Genomic DNA, 23,063 nt, shown 5'->3' with positions numbered 1-23,063 from the left:
TTTTTTTTTTTTTTTTTGGAACAAGTTTTAGCTTGCTATTCTGACAAGGAACTAAAAACCATTTCCTCTAGCTTTCTATTGTGGCTCATTCCCCTGAGGAAAACTGAAAACAAATCCTGGGTATAATACAACCAGAAATGTAAAAGTTAAAATGCTAGATTAGTAGCTTTTCTTTGTCATTTAGCTCCATGTTTTCATTAATGCTTTTATCACCTCACAATCAATAGACCTTTAAAAATAATTTGCTCAGATTAAATTGGCCAAGGAAAATCCTGTCTTAACTTAATGCTTTTGAAAGGAACTGAACTAAGTGCAATGGAAATCATAGCTTGCTATCTGAACAGATAGTGAGTGGCACCAACACTGCATGCTTCTCTACTATGTTCCATTAATCTCCAGTTCTCTTCTGGCAGGTCATATCTGTCTATGAGTAGGTACTTACAACTCTTTGTGCAATTGGTCCCTGGCCACTTTTCTGAATCTATCAACAAACCTGCTTGTCAGTTAATGCCAAACATTACGCAGGTTCAGTGGTATGGATGTTTGCTTGCTCTACAAATTATTTTGTACAAAATATTCTGCTAAATGTTCTAAGCTAATATGTTTGATTTAAGGAAAGATGTTGATTTGGTGCTGGATGTATTTTTTAAGTAGATCTATAACTATGATACTGTAGAAAATTTTTGGTGGTTTTTTTGTGAATGTGTTGCATCCTTCTTGTTTGCTAGGTCTTACAAAGATGTTCAGGCAGTTGAGTAGGTAACAGTTTCTTCTTATATATTCAAAAGTATGTTTCCTTATTTTCTCTTTACGTGTTTTCCAGTAATACATGCCTTTTGTGATTTTGAATTTTGTGTTGGTATTCATTTACATTTCCGTGCTGTCCTGATAGATGTAAAGAGTGGTTGTGGTTCCATGGGGTGTAAGTCAGTATGTAATTTGTCCTGCAGGCTTATCTAAACAAAAGAATGTACAACAAATAAAGTCAGCATTAGTGCATTTTGAGTGCTGATTGTTACAAATCAGATACACAGGAAACCAGATGTTGAAGTTTATCTAAAACACTTGCAGCCAAACATGTAACTAAGTACAGCAGCAATAGTGCATGACGCTTTAGAATATACTTAGCAATATGTTTGCAGCACAACAATTTTTTTCTTGTTCCTCAATTCCCTTTTTCACATGCTCTTTTTTTTCTATTCTGCTAGCAAACTACTGTTAATTCATTTTGGTCTTATTCTGCAGGTCTTCTGGGAGCAAAATCAAATTCAGAGAGAATGTACAAGAATTGCAGTATCAGCTATGTCTCTAATGACAATAAATTTAGATGCCTAAAATTAGGTACATAAAGTGGCTTGACTTTTAAAACTGTACTGGGCACTTGTAGCTCTTAGAGTTTTGTATGGGACTATATGAGTATTTAGCATTTGCTGATGGCTTGCATTTGAATACCTATTAAGGATTTAAAATCCCATCTTCAGAAGCTCAGATTTTTAACACTTTTCCAAAAAATGAAAATAAAAATAGCTTTCGTATCTAGTATACTCCGACACTTTAGTTCCACAGTAGTAATGAAGAAAAGCTCTCATAACTCATGAAGAAGTTATTCAGTCTATGCTAATGATATGTTTTGCCAATTCTGTATTCTTCCAGTATGACAGCTCAAATAAGCTAGAATACCATTTGTCTGCTGAGATGAATAATAATAGTAAGTTGAAAAGGTTTTGAAAGGCTGGCTGGTGATCAGGTGTCAGACACTTATAGGTGCTTTGGCTTTCATAAGCCATTGTTTCCTTTTTTCCTGAGGAAAGTAAGGATTTGAAAGTGCATCGGTCTAGGCCTCAGAGTGCCATGACTCTCTATACAGCTTCAAAAACAATGAATTTTGAGCAGTGGGGTGATATCAGTTCCTGCCACAAGAAAGACAACAAGTAATAATGCTGTGATCTCACATGTAGTTCCTCCCTGTTGGTAAAATAAGCATAGCCATCTGAGTTTTCTGTCAAGGTGCAGCCTTACATATAAAAATAAAAAAATTATGCTTACTTCATAGATGTTACATTGAGTAGTAGAGGAGGGGTGTTATAAGAGAGTGTTTTAACAACTTCTCATCTGAGAGTGACTAAAAGACAGTGGCACTGACAGAATAGATTGGAATTTACTTGGTCTCAAGCTTGTTTTTTAGAGTTGTCTGTTTTAAAACCAACCAACCAAACAAGCAAAAGACCCAAACAGAAAAGCCCCCACCCTTACTTTCATCTAGTAGAGGAGACTTTATCCTAATCAGCATTCTTTATATGTTAACCTTTTTACTGCTTTGAACACTGCTTTAGTTTCTTACCTTTTATGTCCCATCTGAACTTTCTCCAGCCCTATGTTTTTACATGCAGCTCTACAGCTTTCCTGGTCATCTTCATCTGCTCTGTGAGCTCTCCCCTGTCACCAGTTACTTGGCATTGTCTTCACAATAGTCTATTGCTTAACAATTTGAGGAATAAATATTCGCTGGACGAGTACCCTTTTATGTTAAACTGACACAAATTTACCATCCATTTCTATCCATGTAACTGTGTTTTCCCAGTTTAATTTGCCAGATATCTCCTTTCATTCAAGTTATTTGGTGTTTGTATTCCTAGGAATAGCAATTTCAGGTACTGTTCTATATAACATAAGCAGCCACTGCAATTCTCTGGAGACTTTTGTATAATAGACTGTGTGGGAACAGTATGGATTATCTTTACATTTGTGTTTGGGATTTTTTGGTGAATATGGAAAAAACTAACTAACAGTTAGTTTACACTATATATATATATAATACTGTTATAACAGTAAGTTGGCATTATTTGCAATAGAGGAGACCTACTTTTTTCACCTTTATCTGAGAAGAGAATAGTGCAAAGTCTTCCTGGCTATGTTGTCCTGGTATTGGTATGCATTGCCTATTTGAGGATGACAATGGTGATGGAACCCATTTGCAAGCATATTTTCTACTGCAATTGTAAATTGGGAGTTCACTTTTCCCCACACTACAAAAACAAGTTAGTGTAATATAGATAAGAAATCTAAAGTTAAAGCTAGGCAGCATTACAAAAATACCTCTAGGTTAGGTTTTGATGTGTTTATTATATATTCTTACCATTTTAGAAACGGACACTGAACGAAAAAATAGAAGTATACTAAACTTAGCTTTCCTTTTGCTGTTTCATTTAATGAGTTGATCTGTTCCATGGATTCCTAGGTGTGTGGTATTCACTGCTATGTGTTGTACTGTGGTAGATACTATTCTGTATTTTCAACTTGCTGCTTCCAACTTTTGATGTCAGAAAATATATGATATTTTATAACTAAATAGGTACAGCTTCGTGTTATGAGTAGTAGGATGTGGAAAGAAAGGATGGTTTCTCTTCTTTCCCCTTCATATTTCTTTGTGTCCCCTCCTTGCTACTCTGCAACAACAAAAATTAAGCATTAATTGCCATAAATTCAGTTTGGAAAAGGAAAGCTTATTAAAATAAATATTGAGAGGGAAGATATAGTTCTTCTGGCTTGAGCTGCAGCTGTTAAAAACTTAAGATATGTGGTAGCTGGGCATTACAGCTTTGAGTTTTATTTCTGGAAAGTATTGCTGCCATGTGTTGAATGTATTTTAATGCTCCACATTTCCTCAAAATGAAAGCATTATCATGAATTATTAATAATTACTTTATTGCTCAGAAGCTTATGGCTTCTTGACATTGAAAAATTTTTTTGTTCCTTTTTGTGTGGGTTTTGGAAATTTTTGATTTATGGCTGTACATTGCTGTGTAAAGGAGTTTTGGAAGTTCACTGCTTGTGACTCTGACAGTCACCTCAAGGACAGAAAATATTTAGAACAGAGGACATGTTACTTGCATTTACCGTTGATGCTAATGTTGGGACATGTGGACCAGAAAAAATTATTAATGGATTAATATTTTAAAGTAGGAACACCCAGAATAAACGGCTGATAAAAGCATAAGGAGATTTTAGTATTTAATAGGTTTTATTTTTCAAGTTATAAGGATAAAACTGGTATTCTTTTGTGATGGATTAATATGCTACAAAACATGAACCTGAACTGACTTTGAATTGAGTCAAGTGGCTCTGAGAGGAGTAGGGAATTATCACCACCCAAATATTATGAGCCTCAGAGCTGTGATTTCTGCTTTAACTTGATATTTAAGAGCAGTGCTTCTAGGAGAAGCTCTTCTTTCTCTTAATACTTACATAAGCTAGAAAGAAACCTCTTTCTTATCGTGACAAATGCATTGCAGTAATTGTAGTATCTTCGCTATAAAGAAGGCAAACCCCCGTGAATTAACTAGGTCCTTCTGTTGCCATTTCAGCAGTCCATTGTGTAGTAGGAACTGATAGGAATATGATTTATGCTATGGCTCTTCCAGTAGTAAGCTCTGTTCTTTTATGCTTTTTAATGTTTAGCTTGTAATGTAGTCCAGCCAATGTGATGCTATAGAATTAGCTTGAGATTTTAACACCTTGGTTTTCTAGGAGGCAAAATTTCTCATTTGTTGTGGGATGTTTTCCTTCTTACTCATCACAGTGTATGCAAATGATGCTACTTAGTCTTTTACATGTTTTGTTTGACACAATTTTAGTGATTTCTTCCCCCTGCAAACATTTATTTTTCCCTCCCTTGAATTTGTGTCATCCTGTGTATTTTCCACATTAGACTCTGCCAGCTCATAAGTGAATGTGCTTTCAAGAACGGTCAGAGTTAAGATAGGTAGGGAGCTTTCTTAGAAACTTAAAATTACTAGTAGTTATGAAAAAAACCCTGCTATTTCAGATCACAGCAATTTAAGCTAGATGTACTTAATAGCTTTTGGACAAAATGTGAGAAAAATATTGAAAAGGTCTTAAAGCACAAATTGTTTATGAATGCTGATTCAGCTAAACTCAGAAAGGCAGGTACATGTGTACTTCACATTTATGGTGGAAGTCAGCCCTATATTTGATGAAAAAGAGTTTTGAGGATAGAGCTTTTTAAAACATTTATTTGTCAGTTGCAGAGCTGCACTTTGGTTTTTGCAGTCTCTGAGTGAACTCCTTCATTTGTTGGCCTTCATATGTCTTCCCAATACGTAATGAAATCTGCAGCTTTCTTACCCTTGAAACAAGCTGAGCTACACTACAGCTTTGTATGTGTCATGGTTCCCCTGCTGAGCTGACTGCATTCAAACACCTGAGGCTGGAGCCTTTTCCCTGGACCATGGAAGAATTTTTGAACACTGGTGAATATAGTGACCAAATAGAATATTTGAAACAAAAGTACTGTTTATATGTTAATAGCAATAACATTTTTCTAAAGGGTTTTAGAGGAATTGAAGTATACCTATCAAATAGTATTAACTGAGGAAATAAAAGTCAGATTGTTTCTATCATCATGCTCACATTGACATTGTGGGTATGGTGAATTTCTGCCTACAGGGAGGTTGGCCTGAAGAAGGCAATCCTTTCTTGCAAGAGGTTCCTGTGTATTTGAGCCGTGTATATATATACGCACATATATATTTTTGTATGGCATGTGTTATAAGCATCAGCTTCACAGATTCTGACAAAAAAGGAAGCCATATCTCATTAGAACGATTTATCTACTGCACAATATCTTAAGCAAGGCAAAGAGCTTGTATATGTTGTTTCTCTAAATTATTATGACTTCTTTAAATTATTTGTGCAGTGAAAACACGTTTAGAAGGGAATACCCAAGAAATGTCGCGGGCCCACAGCTTTACTGATGACATTGACCTTATATCAGAAGAGTCGCCACTGCCAGCTGTATCCGACGTGGCACAGTAAGTGGAACAACAACTTTTAATAATTGATAATCTGAATACTCATTAATGGTAAGGGAGACTTATCACTGAATAAAAGAATTATTCTTTGGCTGGCTGCACTTGAAGTGATTATGAGTTTGATGTTATTTAACTGTATGTGAACATTTCTAGAAAATGCAAGTTTAGCTTTAAGTTTAATGAAAGCAGTCAGACACTTGGAAAGAGAAGCGTTGCTCTGTGATGGGTGTCTTGCAGAGTTGTTGTCTTTGTTGTTTTACTTTTAAAGGCAGCTGACGCAGTTCCTGAAATTGAGTTTTACAGGTAGGTTTATACTTTGTAGAATTCTGAATCAGAGTTCTAAAGGACTCCTAATATGAATAACTTATGAATTGATTGCAAACATAAATGGTCATTTATAGATACAGCCTGAAAATAGAAAGGCTACACTGTATGATATTTTGATAAAGTATGCACACTTGTAAGGAAACAATGTTCCAAAAATATGAAAGTAAAATCAGGAGATGCTGAAGGTGCCTGGATTGACCAGGACAGAAAATCCCCATTATTGATGAGTTTGCTGCAGTTGTGAATGATCTTTTCTGTTGTTTGCATTTGGTTTAGGAAATGTCTATTTATTGAAATAAGCAATAGTATCTTTACGCAGGACCACCTCCATGTTGTGTTTTGACATGACCTTGAGTAACCTTCATGCTTTTGTCCAATAATGTACAGTTCAGGTGTTGGGGATGGGGATTCTGGAGTAAATTTCAAATGCAAAGCAGAGCGTTAAAGCATACAGCAAGGCCTGGATAGGCCAGAGCATCCAGGTATCATACTGAGGTTTTATCTCACATGCAGAAACTGATACAAACAATGCTGATGAATAGAATGCTTGAGTTAGCAGTGATATATGACCTAAAAGTATGGTATAGCTGACACAAGCTCATGAAGGTGTAACTAGCTGTTTAGACATTACGTTAATGGTGGTGAAAAACTCACCTGAGTTCGTGTTTGCAAGAGAAAAAAATGCAACTGTCATTGGAAAAACCCTTTAGTGAATATCTAAGATTGAAAAGAAAAAAATTGTTGCTTACCTTCAGATAGGGAAAAACATATACAGTGGTTTTCAGGATGAATTTGAAAGCAACGTGATTCCAATCTATAGTGTTGATTGCTTTTAATATGTGTTATTTCACATCATATGGTTACTTTCTGCCTAAGTAACTCTGACAGATAGATGTAGTAGACACATAGCAACTATACTATGCTTTTATACAAGATACCCTGGTGCTTCTATTTCCCCACATGCTAACTTTTGGACCTTTGAAATCAGAGAACTATAAATTGTTCCATTCAAATTGGTCTCTTTTTTTTTAATTTGCACAGTGCAAGCACAGGATTTTACATTTGCAAAGAAACCATTCTAATCTTATTTCTACTACTTAGTGCATGAAAAATGGTGTTATTTTATGTTATTCTGCACAGTGTACCTTGCAAACTGTACCTGCTTTTCTAGCTCATGTTAGAGCTGATATGCATTTCTCATGTGGAAAGTAAGTAAAGGAAAAATAGAAAGCTAACCAAATGTACAAATGAAAAACATTTAAAATACAGAGAGTATTTGAAGTAATATGCTACATGATTTCAAGCCACATTAAGAGGAATTAATAGTATATGAATGTCAGGAACCTATAAACAGAATGATATTGCAACTGTTTTTTGCTAAATTAAGGATTATTAAACTCTAAGACTTATAAGACTCTAAGTTATAAAGGCACTATGCAAAAGCAAAGACAAAACACCATTTCATATAGTTTTACACTTCTAAAGTCAAGCATGCCAGTTTCCACCTTTATCACTGATAATCTCATTTTGTATGTGTGTAATTTTCCTCAGTAGGATGCATTCATTTAAGAGTTGTTCCAATTCCTGAGTAGAAATATCGCATTATTCTAATTGTGAACTTTGAGCAAGCACAGAACATGATGTATTTATGGATCTTGGATTTAAACTGCCATTTTTAATGCAAACAGTAAGATATTAACACTGTATTTGCCTGATATGCATGTCTTCTACATGAATATTGGATATACTTAGCATGATTATTTGTCTTGTGTTTTAGCAGAAATATATGCAGGTAAGTCTTCATGTCTGTAATACTTGTTTTGGTGTGTGAGCTTTCCAAAACAGCATGGCTTTTGCTTTCTACTTAGTAGTGTATTCCCTACACTATTGTGCCTTGGAATTTGTAATGGGATTCACCCCCACACACCCCCGTTAAAAGTTCCATTTTTATTTTGCTTGTTCACCTGGCGAGAAAAAAGTTATTCTGTTTGTTCACATATGTTATTTCATGCTCTGGAGTTACGTACCAGTTAGATCCCAGTGAAATCTCCCCTTGATTTGGAGTGAACTATGTGATGGGAAGTGGGTTTATCTTATTTGGAAATAACACATTTGATAACTAGTGCAACAAATCTTCCTCCTAGAGTAAAAATGCAGTCAATGAATTAGACAAAAATTATTCCAAGAGTAGAATTTAGCCAAAGGTGTGTGTGTATATGCAATCAACCCTTGCAGTTTACAAAGTGAAAACATGGCTTTCACATAACGGTTAATGACAGTATGCTATGATGGTGACAGTTTCACATGGCACGCTTCTTTGTCAAGCTGCCAAAAGGCAAAGTTTTCCTTGCCTTCAACAAGTGTTAGGAGTTACAAAATCAATCACACAGTGTACCTTTATTCCAAAGCAAATAACTGGTCATTTTCTAAACTTTGCAAGATGTTGGTTATTAAACATGAAATATCAGGTCTACAACTGCAATGTTTTGAGGGTTTTTTTTCTGTAATATGAATAGTTGATTCTTCTGAAATTCTGCTACACATATGACAGGAGACATTCTCTGGTGACAGGAACCTTTACTTTTGGCTATAATGTCCTCAAATCTCCCTTCATTGTGTGGGAAGGCAGATATTGTCCCAGGGGAACAAAGTTCCTATCCTTGAGCCATGGTACCTTGGACGATCATCTGTTGCATCAATCTGCATGTGCGTTAGTCTCGCTGTAACAAAAGTGGTTGTTCATCAAAACCTACCAGGCTAGTTGGAAACTGGCGATGCTACCATTTAAGAATGTTTCTTGAGTGAAAGCAAACCAGTGAGTTGCACCACTGCTCGGGTTTCAGTGGTTAATAGATCCAATATTGGACTTCTGATGTTAGTGATCCACGCAAGTTTGGAGAAGGGTAAGCCATCCTGGTAGAAGGTGGAAGGTGTCAATAAAACCAAAACCAAACAGCAAGTTTGCAAATTGAGCTTAACATACCTTTCTGTAGATAGTGTTGGGATGATGCTTGTTTCCAGTTATCTGGGGAAAAAATGTAGAAAAACTCAATGTTCTGAGTTAGGGAACAAAAGCATCTTGTTCAGTATATATTGCCATGGTTGTATGAAGTTCTTGCTGAGTATCTCTGACCCAGGCTCTGAGGGTTAAAAATCACGTGGTGTTGCTGACCTGAGTGGAGCTATGTTGTTTTATACTGGCTGCTTCTGAGGTGCCTGAAGTTGAATAAGAATGATGTTGTTAGAGATGAATCAAATCTGACAGAAATAAATATGCTAATTTAAATCAGTTGATGAGTAGTTCTGTTTTTAACAATAAATGGTTAGACTATTTCATTGTCTGATGTACTTATCCACCCAATTATTCAAGTTCCTTACTAAACAGTCAGAAGATGACTCCATCAGTGTTTAGAGAGACTGCAAAATAATGTTTGGTTTGTGCTTTGAAACTAGAAGAAAACCTGGAGATTGTCTCTTTACAGCACATTTGCTTAAGTCCTTAGGGTTATTCTGTGTATAGTGGTAACTATCTAAATCAAGCTAAACATTAGGGAAGGTCGAAATCTTGAGAAAGTTACTTCTAGAGCTGGAAACTTCATTTTTATCACTTTGCTCTTTCTTGCTTACTGTAGCACTTTCTTTGTATCACCTCAATGTTTTGGTGGAATATGTAAAATCAAACAATTTGAAGATGGACCCATCATTCAACTTGGTTCAACATGGTGCATAGTGCCATGTCTTTCTCTATGATGTTATGTCTTGAAGCCCCTCTTTTTAATTTCCTGCTGTATGCACACAGATGTTCTGACAGAAAAAGGGAGCATCTGGTATAGAATTAGGCCTGCTTGTAAAAATAATACTTGGCAAATTCCTGCATCTCTATAACAGGTTATTTACTACTGAAAGAGGCAAGAGATGCTTCTCAAAATGGCACTGATTAAGCAAGCGGCAGTCTGTGATTTTTGTTTGTTTTTTTCTTTTAAAATCTTGTTTCCTGTCCGTTATTGGCAGGACTATTTTATCTGTCTGATGCAGCCTATCATGCATATCACAAGGTCTTTGAGCAAAAGAGCTGATGCTATTGAGGTCTGTAAAATGACTAAGCTGTAAGCTTGCTAATTCTTCAACTGTGTCTGTAAGCAACAAAAATGCAAATAAAACCTCTCGTAAGTGTGTATGAATTTGGTGAGTGACAAAAGGAAGAAAGGAAGAGAAATACACATCAGAATGAGAGCAGGGACAAGCCTGAGTGGATTTTTGCTCCTTCTTCCTAGTCAGAATATTTAAGGCTGGCCACTCCTAATGACAGTTCAAACCAGAAATTACAGTTGTGCTTTACCTGTGCTGAGTGGCACAGCCTTTGGAGATGGGTATGGGGCTTGATTGACAAACAAGGATGTGAACGTTCTTGAATATGTCCGAAGGAGGGCAACAAAGCTAGTGAAAGGGCTGAAAGGCATGTCCTATAAGGTGTGGCTAAGGAATTTGGGCTTGGTTAGTTTGGAGAAAAGGAGGCTGAGGGGGTGCCTCATTGCTCTCTACAGCTTCCTGGGGAGGGGGAGTGGGGAGGGAGGTGCTGATCTCTCCTCCCTGGGATCCAGTGACAAGGTGCATGGGAATGGTTCAAAGCTGTGTCAGGGAAGGTTTAACCCAAGCATAAGGGAACAGTTCTTTACCAAGAGAGTGGTCAAACATTGGAACAGGCTTCCTAGAGAAGTGGTAGATGCCACAAAGCTTGTCAGTGTTTAAGAGGCATTTGGATAATGCCCTTAACGTACTTTAACTTCTGGTCAGCCCTGAGGTGCTCAGGCAGTTGGACCAAATTATCATTGTAGGTCCCTTCCAGCTGAAGTAGTTTATTCAACTACAAGTCCTGTAGACCTTCACTAACATACTCTTGCAGTATCAAAACCCACTCCTGAGGAAGAAGAGTAAACAAAGAGTGTTGTTCCTATGTTGAATTGTGCAAATGGTGTTTGCCCTTTTCTGGATTCTCCCTAGCTGCACTGGAGCTTTGCAAGAGTAAAGGAGACCACTGAACACAGCCTTAATTTATTTTTTTTTTTTAATCTCCAGTTGGTCCTATTGTTGTCATCAAAATCTGCACGACAATCCTTGGCCATGAAAGTATTTTCTTCATATATACCAGAACTGACCTTCCAGCAGGAAAGAGAAAGTTGGCCAACAGACTGTATTGAAAGACTATACCAACCTGGTCTCAGATAGCACAGTCTCAGGAAAAATACACACAGCACCAGCTTTTGAGGCAGACATCCTGTTTTTGTTTTTCAGAGTTCTGTGGTTTAAAGCTGTGGTGTTTAAAGCTCTTTACACTGTAAGGAAAAGCAAAAGTTAGAAATTCTGTATGTCAGCATGGTTAAACAACTGTGGTTGAGTATGCGTTTTGTAGCTCACTAAGGTCACGTAAAGGTAAATGTCAGTTGGTCTCCTAGCAGAAAGTAGTGTAATGCTGCAGTTCAGCAGTCATCACATCGGTTCTCTTGGGAGGAAACCTTTAGAAGGTGAGATCCACATACAATGACCATCGTCAGTTGTAATTGCCATCAGCTGAACAGCTGTAGTAATAACTCTTCAGCTGGAACAGGCTGCCAGGGAAGTGATAGCTACACCTGTTCCCCACGGGAAAGTGGGGTCTTAATTACTTTTCATGGGTTGAGAGTGAGACCAACAGTTGTTCTTCTTTCTGAGGCCCTGTCTATAACAGAGTCAAATCATGTTAAGGAATTGGGGGCTTAATACAATTCTGGCTAAAACAATTCTATGCAAGAAACATTTATGTACTTCTGCTACATTCCTGTGTATTAAATGATATGTAACATGGCTGTGAAAATGGCATACTATTTCAGTCTGAGGTCTTAAAATGGTGCAATAGAAACACAGAGATCTGAATGTGGAAGCAATGAGAGATCCACTGTTCCCACCTCCAATTATTTTCTTTCAAGCTCATAGTATGAGAAACAGCTTTTAGTTTGTACAAGGGAGATCTGCAATATGATTAGTAGAACAACTCAGTGTTAGTAGGGGGTTATTGCACAATCACAGGAAGTGGGAATATCTGCCTAAAAAGAGGAAATGGCTTATTGCCAAAAGCTTTATAACAACACTGAGGAGGAGTGAGAAGATAGATGTGACATAAAGCAATGGCTGCAAAACCTCAAGGCCTACAATGTAATGTGTCCTTCAAACGGGAAACTGAGGCTCTGAGGGTAAGGATGGCTGAATGCCTTGCTCTATCACTGGTGCATCCTGATACAAAAGGAGTATCACAAATTAATCTTCAATGAGGAACAGAATCTTCTGTGAGGACTGAGGCTTAATAAGGTAAAGAAGTTATTTTTGTCTGGTGTTTCAGCTCGCTCCAGGCTGCCTGGAAGAAGAGAGCACCAAAGCTGGTCCCACTTCACCAGAACAGGGGTCTATAGAGATTGGGGACACACACACACACGCTTAGCACTGCTCTTCAGTGGAGTGGAAAATCCCACCATTGTTAGTAATCCATGCAACGCAACTATAGTTAAAGGAAGATGCTTCATGATTAGTTTTGGCATTTAGCTTTTCTCCTTAAAAACAAGTTTAGGAACAGTGTTGGACTTTCTTTTTTCTACTGGAAGTAGTTTATCATAGGACTGACAGATATGAAATATGACTAGTTTCATCTGTTGCCCACTAACACAGCAAATTTATACAAACCAAATAGAAAAAACTCCAAAACTTATGTTAGGCCTTAAAGTTTATATTAGATGTGCTCAAATAAAATGGCGCTGTATTTTGCTTTAAGTTATTGTCAGCACTTGATGTTAAATCTATCAGCTTTATTTCAGCCTTCCAGTTATCCCCTCGATCTGTAGATGGCAGTGAAGGTTTTACCAGGGACTTAAGAATACTTTTGTGTCCTTCTTTGGCTCTGCTTGAAAATTCAACATGTGGAACCCTTAACACCAAGCATATTTTCAATCTTTCTATGGTTTTGATCTACCTGTGCAAACACCATTTATCTTTATGCTTTTATTGTAACTTCCTCCTACAGCCTATTGCTTTTAGTCTTATTAAAGAAACAGTTCACATTATCACCAGCAAATCAATCACACTGGATATAATTAGATCTAGTAATAGTAATCTTTTGTAGGATAATTGAATCTACTGAAAGCTTATTAATAACTTTAACTGCTAAGGTAGTGTACCTGGAGTCCTTAATAATCAGCTAGATCTCTTGTACCACCTGTTGTCCTTTTGCACATGTTCATAGATGATTTTAAAATTCTGTTCTTAAATTTTGAAAGAATGATCAGGCACTTGGTGTATCATGTAAATACTGCCAATGTTGTCACTGGGCGAATATAGTTACTGGAGAAAGTTGTGAAGCAATACTGGCCATCAACCAGCTAGTGAAGGGAATGGTAACATCACCCAAGAGGAGTGGGTTGGCCAAATAACAGAAGCAAGGTTGGTCGGAGTACAGAATATACCTGAAGATGTTGCCGTTTGCCTGCCACCACTGCATTTATATTTCATCCATAATTTTGAAACATAAAACAAAGTGAGAGGCAGATATGAAAAACTAGTAAGTAGGCAACCACACAGTAACATGAAGGGAGGGTGTTTGCATGTGTATTTGTATCTTGTTTCCAGCTTTCTCATTGTGCTGTTGGCTCTCGATGCTTACTAACTTTCACTCCCAATTAAATATAGGTGGTACTGATGCAACTAATTATTTCCACTGAACTCAAAAGCATTATTAATAGCTTCAAAGAGAAATTTAGATGAGGGTCTGTCATTACTGAACTGAAAAGGTAAAATTCAACAGACAGTAGTAATTGCTAATCTGGCGGTAGTCTTTTTACCATTATAAGGCTTTATGTTAAGTTAGACTTCTTAGCAGCACTTATTTTTGTATTGTCACCTCTAATTTCAAACTCTTTAAAAAGGCTGCTTCAGGATTTATTTCAGTACCCAACGTTTTTTCATTACCATGTGATACGAAAGCAAGGCTGGCATTAGTATAAACTGGTGCCGTTATGTAATAACCATTCAGAGAATCTGACGCTGCTTCTGAGGGCTTTTTGGAGGGGGTTTGGTTTGGTTTTAGTCTGAAGAGCAACTTTTGAGTTTTTTGCTTCTGTTTTTGTGAGGACATTTGGCCAGTGGAGGGCACTGCACCATAACACAATGAGAGACAGAAACTCCTGTTTCAGTTTTCAAAATCCGATTTGTTATTTGAACAAACTTACTTACAAACTTAATTTACAAGCATCTGAATTTCCCAAATGTTAAATTGGCAAGTTGCCACACTATGGAAAAGTGCTACATGTACTTGAACATCACTTTAATGAGAAACTTAACTGACCCCCAAGGGCTCTACTTGGTATTGTGGTTTATACTTTTTTTTTTTTTTTTTTCCTGGAGAACAGACTATTGTAACAGCCCACTGAAGGTTGTCAAAATGTAACTAAGTGCATGTATCATGTAAGCCTCTATGGAACAAATGGTTCAGATCTGAAGGTAAAGTCTGAAACAAAAGGTTGGTTTTGAAACAGGAGCTTCTACAAAACCATGGTGTTTCATGTAATTAAATGTTTCTTAATGAGTTTTCTATTTAGTTCACGGAACTTTAGAGCAGGGATAAAATTTTTCATGAAGGGGTGAGATGACTGGATGTATGGCTGCAAATATCTGTCTTGTATAAGAAATAGTTTACAAAGAATGTCTCCATTTTCAGATCAAAGTAAAAGACCTTTGTGGCTTTGTTTTACTCAAATCATTATTTATCTCAGTAGCAAGTTAGAGAATGAAAATAAGGCAACTCTTTTTTGTTTGTTGCTAAAAAGGCTGCAAAGAGCTAGACTGGTCTAGACCTAGTCTTCAGTATTGGCATGTGTGGTCTGTATGTGTGAGTATGAAACTAGTAAAGGGAGGAATCATTTTATAAAGGCTTTTTTTGGACATCGTAGTTTGTTGCGGTTTTTAGTTAAAGATTCATATTACAGTGCACATAACTGTTCCAATCAAGCTCTGTCACACTTGACAATATTGATAAGTGCATTTATATGCATCTGAGAAAAGTTTGAATGACAACATTAAAGTGTATTCTTTGCTGAACACGACAGTACAACCCTTCTTATCAGATCACTGTAGTCTCTCATTCTTACAAAACACAAAGTGCAAGCATGGTATTTGTTTTCCTGGGGGGAAAAAAAACCCAAACACAAACCTTGGTGGAAAACCATGATTGCAATGCACAGAGAAGTGTAACTTTGTCCTTTATCATGGTATAGGTAGAAATGAATGAGTGTACATTTTTTTTTTTTTAATCTTGATCTTGTGGTTTTGCAATAATTTCAAGCTTAACACATTTTATGTAAGACTAAACTTGATGTATATGAATCTTGCATATTCCTATTCTAGTAACAGGCCCTTCATTGTGTTCACTTATGTAAAGTATATTGAGGGTATATGAAAAGCACAGTGATAGGACTTTAAGGTGTCTGTAACTAAAATACATAGGTCATTCCCGATCTGGTCTAGCTCCACCCACAAGCTATATCACAGCATGTGTTTTGTATTTGCAGTATTCAACAGAAAAATATTTCAGAAATTGCATATACCAGTTGTCCTTCCTTTTTCCTTCTTTAGTTGCTTCCCTGGGCTGCTTCTGTGATGGAAAATAAGGCAGCCCAGCTATCAAACCAAAAGCCCACCCCTCCTGGTGGGGAGTGTATGAGTAATTAGGGTGAAAAAAGTGGAGAAAAACTTCAGGGCATAAAAACACCATTTGTTTTCCTAGGAGTTCAAGTTTTGGCAGTGGAGGGGAGAGCTGGGATAAAAAAAAAAATAGCATTCTCTATAAGGTAGGGGTTATACATTTTACCTTAATATCTGAGCATTATTTCTGACCATTGTGTTGACAGCACATCCTTGCAAGCCAGAATCCGCCTTCTAGATGAAAGAGTGACTTTTCATTTCCATAGCCTACTTTCTTAAGAAGTGATGTTGGCTATCTAACATGTTCCTCCTACAGCCATTATTTCTAGGGCAGTATCGAGCAGAGAAAAATGCAGAGACTGGAAGTGAAAGTTAAGGGAGCTCAGCGTTGTTAATTGATAGGTTCTGATGAAAGGATTGGAGGAAGAAAAGAGATGGAAATAAAATTTTATTACAGATGTAGAGAACAGTTGTGTAGTTAGAGAATGCTCTTTATGGGTGATTTCTTTGGTATTTCATAATTAGCAATATTATGAAAATTTATTTTAAAATTTTCAAGACAACTGGTAAAATAATATCAATCACAAATTAAAATGATTTAATTTGGTTATGATGCTTCATAGTGAAGTTTGAACCAAAAAAAATATTGTCCTCTAACTTCTACTCAGAAAGCAGGTAAACTGTCCATTTACCCTAAGATAAAAGAATGAAGACTTTTTCTAAGTGTGAATTTGATGTTTACCAAGGAGTGTTGCAGTCTTGCCTTGCTTACTAATCTGTGTACAACTTATTCTGGAATTACTAGTAAAGTGCTTTTCCTTGTTGAAATATAAATGCTCATTTGGGTGGCTTTCAATGCCTTAAATTACATTGGAGTTCAGATGACATGGCTGAATTATTGAAGCTGCTTCTGTTATCTGGGATGGAATTAAGACTATGGAGCGTTTATAACAGCTCCAAAAACACCTGTGTTTGAATTCTGTATCTTTTAAAATGTCTTACTGATTTTTTTGAAATACGTTTCAAGGAAAAATAAGCTCTTTAGTAAAAAAAATGCTGTGTTCATCTTCATTTCATTATGCATTTAAAAACAATACCAATATCATTCCCCCACTGAATACTATGAGACAGCTGGTAATTCAGCTACAGTAAAAGTACAATGTGCATTTATATCTTCCATATTGCAATTCTTTTCCACTAAAATAAAATTTAGGTGTTTTGTGATAAGCAAGCATCTCCATCTAATAAAACTATCTTATTGTGTACAAGAGTGTTCATAACAACAAAAATTAGTAGTAATCGCAGAGATTATCTTTTATCTCCTTATGTCTGTTTTCTTGCGTAACCCTACCTAAACTCGGTTTAGATTTCTTTACATTGAAGGAACGTATTCTAGGCCTGATATTCCACTGACTTCTAAAATGTTTATAATACTTTAGGTTAGTGCAGTTAACATCTTGTGCAAATTTCTAAAGCAGTAACCAAATGCTCATTGTTAAATCAACACACAATTTAGGTTAGTTGCTAGTTACCTCTGTTTCTGTGCCTCAAAAGTAATAGACATTGTTTCAGCCAGTGTTCTGCATTGCAACTAATGTACGTCTATTTGACCCTCTATATAGGGCTGATACATAAAAGCTGATAGATAAAATTGTTATGATCATTTGACTACTATGTTAACCTCTGTGATTGGAAACTTTATTTTAATAAGTTACTTTAAGGAAATTTAAATGATAGAAATTCTTTAAAACCTGGTGGTTCCTCACGGATTCTTCTACTCTGCTACTTTCACGGCTGCACATTTCAAATCTATCTTTTTATAGGCAAAACTTGATTAACTCCAAATGGGACAATGAAAGTTACTTTTCAGGTTGGATATGCTGAAATAGATGCCAGACAAATACCGGTGCCAGTTGCTTGTCTGCTTTTTTTTCAGTGCACTGTAATTTGGAGAAGCAATTATACTCTCTTTTACTTCAGATTAAACCGCCCTATCTCCAGAGCTGTTTTTCCCCATCACCCAACAATGCTTTTAGATGTTATCACTATGTTCTCCAAAAACTTTGCCCTAATTGCTTAGCTGTTTGTTTGTATTGCTAAGACAATTTATCTCTGGTCTCTGGGTCAAAATGAATGTATCAGACCATTACAGTACAGAAAGCTTAGTATGTGGGCACTGAAGCTTACAGTCATTGCACGCTATATTGAGTTCTGTTCCTCTCATTTCACATAGCTGTTTTGCTTCTAGCATGCTGTAATGGCATTTTTCATAAGTTACTGATACTTATCTCCTCTGGTTTATGTTAGCTGGACTGCCTACACCCATGGACTAGCAAAAATAGATAATCTTGATGGCCTTTTTTATTTAGTCAGCTGTCTACAGTATGTGGTGCTCATTAGTATTAAAATATGTCTGAAAACAAAGCTGAAAGAGCTAATAAAGTTGTTCTTATGCTGATATCTCTTACTTCAGGAGTTGCTACTGAAGGATCCTTTCCAGTGGGTTCTGTGACTTATGTCTGTAGTAATGCAAATCCAATAATACAATGTAATTGGTATTTGGTTTTTTGGACAGAGCTTTGTTAGAGGTTTCCACATGTTCCTGTGATTACTTAGCTAGTTTGTTATTTAAAAAATAAAACACAACTGAAATGTGTGGAACTTGCAACATTCACCGTGCATTGCAGATAAATGAAGCATGACTCTTACTGTATTTAGTTCTTTTCTTCCTCTTTCGAGGCTTTGGCTGCAGTAAATTTTATACATCTTCATCTCAGAATTTATTTGTGGAGGTATGCATGCTTTCTCCTCTTGACAAAGAATGTATTTTTTTAATGTAGGAAAAGTTTTAATTTGATCTGTATGCATAATCTTTCATGTCTGATTTTGAGTGAAAGGCTTCTATTAATCTCATGTCATCCACCTGCCAAGCTCTGCTTAAATTTTAATTTAGAAAATGTGCCTGTTAGTTTTTAAGTTAAACAAGCACCGGGCAAGGAGATCTTGCTAGCCAAGGAACTGCTATGGGACCTTGAGGGTTCTGACTGCAAGCCCTTTGTTTGGCCCCTTTTGCAGGGAAACCCAAGGTCAGCTCTAAATGAAATTAGGTACAATTTATTAAGCTAGTTATCCCTGTTGCTTCTGTACAGCGCTGCTGCTGTCAGTGAGGGTGAATCACTTTGAGACATGAACTTTGATGGCTCAGCAGCAGGAATGGGCGCAGTACTGGAGGCACAGGAATAATGGCTGTTCCTGAGGACTGGGGGATTGATTAGGTGCAGTGTTAGGTGGTGAGCGTGGGTTCTGTGGATTGTGGTAGAGAGGTGGACAGGAGATGGGGAGCTCGTGCCTGAAAAGAGAGGAAAGTAGATGCAGGGGAAAACAGTAGCAGCCTGGATAAAGATTAAAGGGACTCTCAGTCTTACCCAGAGCTCCCTTGCACATCTTGTTGACCACTTCAGAGCTTGCTCTGGCTCCTCTTAGCTCCCTTCATCATCCATAACCACCTCAACATCTCATTAAAGCCTTCAGTTTCTCCTTCTACTCTTTATGGTTGGGAGTAGTGTGTGTGTGTCTGGGGTTTTGCTTGCTTCGAGAAGTCTTGAAGAGCTCTGACTTCTATTTAAATGGTCAGGCATCTGAGTCTTGTGCCTCTAGCTGGTCAAGAATTTGAGTTTATGCATCCTCAGAGGGCCTTAAACTTTTCCCAGGAAGAATGCCTTGCATCTGGAACGCTGGGAGAAAATACTTTATCTTTTGTTATCAACACATCTCTTCAGCAACATCACAGCAGGTCCCTGCTCTACAGATATAATCGATAATCTAGACTGCGGGGGGTATCCCCATTCCCTTCAAATTTACTGATTTCCTAAAATGAGTAGTTAGCTCTGTGTATAGTTGATTAAACATGAGTTTAGAGACATAATCATGTAGGTAACTATTGGATTTCTGTGAAAGTCTATAACTCTGTCTCACAGAGGCCTCTTTTTCTATGATATTATGTTGCACCTTTTTAGATTTCTTATATTATTTGTTTGCCCAGTTGTGAAAACTCTTAACCAACCTGTGTGCTTGAACCCCTGCATATTTACTTGGAGTCTACATTTAATTTTATCACTCATGCATAGTATTAAAACCTGGAAATTAAGTCAGAATTATCCTCCTGTTTACTTTACAGCAAGTCTGTGTGTGTGATGAGTAAACAGACAGTGGGTGGCCTAGGGTAAAATAAAATTTAAGTGCTTGTTCGCAAGGGCAGCTTTCTTCACCTTGAATAGATAAACACCTAGCCATGGTTTAGAAGATTTTACTAGTTGGTTTATTTGATGTGAGAAACAAATAATCCACAGATGAATGTAAAACTTTAAAATTATTTTGTTTTCATTGGCATATTGTGACGATTTCAGGGTTCCTCTCTTGCTCGAAACATGAGTCTTGCTTTTGATGTTTGGATTAAAGACTTTGCTACAGCCTATATCTCATACCTCCAACCAAAGTGGAAATAACAAAACCAAAATATATGCTCTTACCTTACCCATTCAATCTTTATCTTAGATAAGTATTACAAACTAAAATGATAATCACTGAGGAAAAAAAATCTTCGTAGTATGACAAAGTTGTTCTCTTTTTTTAATTTTATCATTTGAGCACCGGTAATGAATGTTTCTAAATTCTCTGATTTCAGCAGGGGAATTGTGATGCTTTAATACATGAGCTAATGAGGAACTGAAGCTGGGACCAAGGTTATTTTATCTTATCTTTGCCTGTTCCTTGTTCAGTAAGTGCTTATCTCTTTCACAAATAGAAAAGGCATGAGCTCATTATAGAATCTGCTGTTCAAGACATCACCATTCCCCTCACCACTACTTGCCTGAGATGGCTTTTCTTCTTCTAGTGCTATCTGAGCAAGGTTAATATAAGTATCAGAGTTTGATGACAGTTACCCTTATCTCTGGGTAAGGGGTTTCTGCTTGTTCATTGGTTTCAGTATTCTTGTTTGGTAATGAAGAAATAGCATAGAGTGGTCTGACAATCAGGTGGGTAACTTCACCCTTATTTCAGAAATATCCTTTCCAGTAGTAGCCACAGCTGTCTTATCTGTTTTAAAAGGCCTCAGTTTATTGGCTCATGGGAAAGTAAAAGAAGCAATTTAAAGTTCAAGGTCTTTTGGTTTACACTTTTAGTTCTCATTTCAGTTTTTATTTAAACACAGCTGGCCTGTCTTGGACTAGCAACCAGCTGTGCTCTGGCAGGTGAAATCTGTAGTCATGCTGCTGAAGCTAGCAGTGAAAATCTATGGAGATTGGTTTGTTCTCAGAGTGCAATGGAGCAACTTTTCCATGCAGGCTCTGGACCCAAATAATTGAGTTGTAAACCATTGTTTTTATACATGAGCTTGTGCTTGACTGACTGTGAGCTGCAGTCCATGAGCTGCTAGTTGCAGTTACTGTGTAGGCAGACCTCAAGGGTCATCTGTTTGCCTGTATCTGCTACAAAGATACTACTTCAAAGAGGAATTGCTGTGCAAAGGGATTGAGACTGCTGTGCAGCAATCTGTGGAAAAACACCTTTTGTACAAATACAATCCACAAAGTCCAAATCACAAATGAAAAACAAGTTTTGAGTCGTGTAATTTCTCATTTGAAATTTTTGAAGTACATACATTTTGTAATCCTCAGTGAGACTGAGATCTGTGAACATTTGTCTATCAATGAGAGACTCTGGTAGTCATGTTTAATCTTCCCTGTCTTAAAATCCATCTGTTAGTTTTGAATAACAAACTAACAGACCTTAACATCATTTCACTCAAACGATTATGGACATATAAACACAGTGCTTGATCACTAATTCGGCATATAATACTTATTGTGTTTGTTGTAATGTCCTGTCAACTTGCGTTTTCTGCAGATCCCATCTTTTTTCCCCTTTTCCACATACCATTTTGCGTAATATCTATGGAGCAAAGTGAAAGAATTTCAGTCTTTAAAAGCAAAAGATGGTAAAAATTGTTCTGGTACTAATCATAGCAATAATACTGTTACTATCTTATTTTTTAACTTTAGACATCTGATTTTTCTTATGTTCCTTCATGGCAATCATCTACAAAATTGTTTGACATATAAATCAAAGTTAAATTCTGGCTAAAAGAATTATTAGTTTGAGAAAACAAGAAAAGAGGAAAACTGTCATAAAGTATTAGAAAAACAGTTTTTCTACTTTTCTGTTTATAGATCTAATTCGAGAACTTTCAAACACTGATTTATCAAGAAGTTTTGGGGGGCTGGGAATTACTAGGGTGGATGACTGGGTTTACCCATACTTGTACCTATATACAGTAAAATCTTTTATGATTATAAAGACAAGAAATTAATGTTATCTTAAGGAAGGTTCTTGTTTAGGTCTGTCTGTTCTTGGTCAGTAGCACATATTTAAAACAGTATCTCCCTGACATGAAAAATCTTTTATTGTCTATCTGCTACAGAGGAGTGTTTTCCAAAAGCACAATTGTCAAAAGTATGCATGTAATGTTGTGCTGTAAGTATTTTTAGGGGGAGTTGTAAATGATGCTGGCAATGTGTTTTCTTTTGGGGAAAAAATGTTTTAATGCATTGGCAAAAAGTCAAATGAATGACTGTAGAAGGGTAAAAGTTTGTTGTTGATTTGCCAACAAAAATGAGATGTGAACTTTGTGAACTGAAGGAACATATGGCCACTTGACTGAAAATGAGTCTGGTTTCGTTTGTGCTTTTCTCCTTTTCCTATACCAGGAAATGCCCTATAGGCTTTCTGTATCTTTGCTTCGTTCTTTAAGTTCCTTAAAGAAAAAAATTAAGCTAATTAGTGATATTTTCAGCTATACTATGCACTTACCTTAGCCACACTAAAAGAAGAATGTCAGTTCTTAAAATCTCTCACAGAGGTTAATGTTTCTTCTCTACTTACCTCTAAAATTACCATGTTCATTTAGACAAGCCCTATCATATGATCACGTCAAATACTTTACAACTGCTACAGCAATTGCACTTTTAAAAGAAGTAGCATACTTCCTGATCTTCATGTAATATACTACTGAGCTTGATTATTCCATGGTTGGGAAGTTTAGTCTCCGCTTCATTTTACTCATTCATAAAAGTACAGAGTGTGTATCTCAATTGCAGCGAGTTTGCTGCAAGCTCCCAGATTTCT

At 36.7% G+C, this 23,063-nt stretch overlaps 1 protein-coding gene across 1 annotated transcript in view; it reads left to right on the top strand.

Moving 5' to 3' along the window:
- LOC119147957 (potassium voltage-gated channel subfamily KQT member 1-like) overlaps positions 1-23,063 on the top strand; it is a 510,752-nt gene that overhangs the window by 91,425 nt on the left and 396,264 nt on the right. The window contains exons 11-12 of the mRNA XM_037387400.1: positions 5,717-5,831; positions 7,936-7,950. Coding sequence (XP_037243297.1) covers positions 5,717-5,831; positions 7,936-7,950 — 130 coding nt within the window. The remainder of the gene's footprint in view (positions 1-5,716; positions 5,832-7,935; positions 7,951-23,063) is intronic.

Source organism: Falco rusticolus, chromosome 5 (assembly GCF_015220075.1).
Source record: "Falco rusticolus isolate bFalRus1 chromosome 5, bFalRus1.pri, whole genome shotgun sequence".
NCBI classification, from domain to species: domain Eukaryota; kingdom Metazoa; phylum Chordata; class Aves; order Falconiformes; family Falconidae; genus Falco; species Falco rusticolus.
Note: the sequence above shows the minus strand (reverse complement) of the source record. Positions and strands in the feature narration are given on the sequence as shown.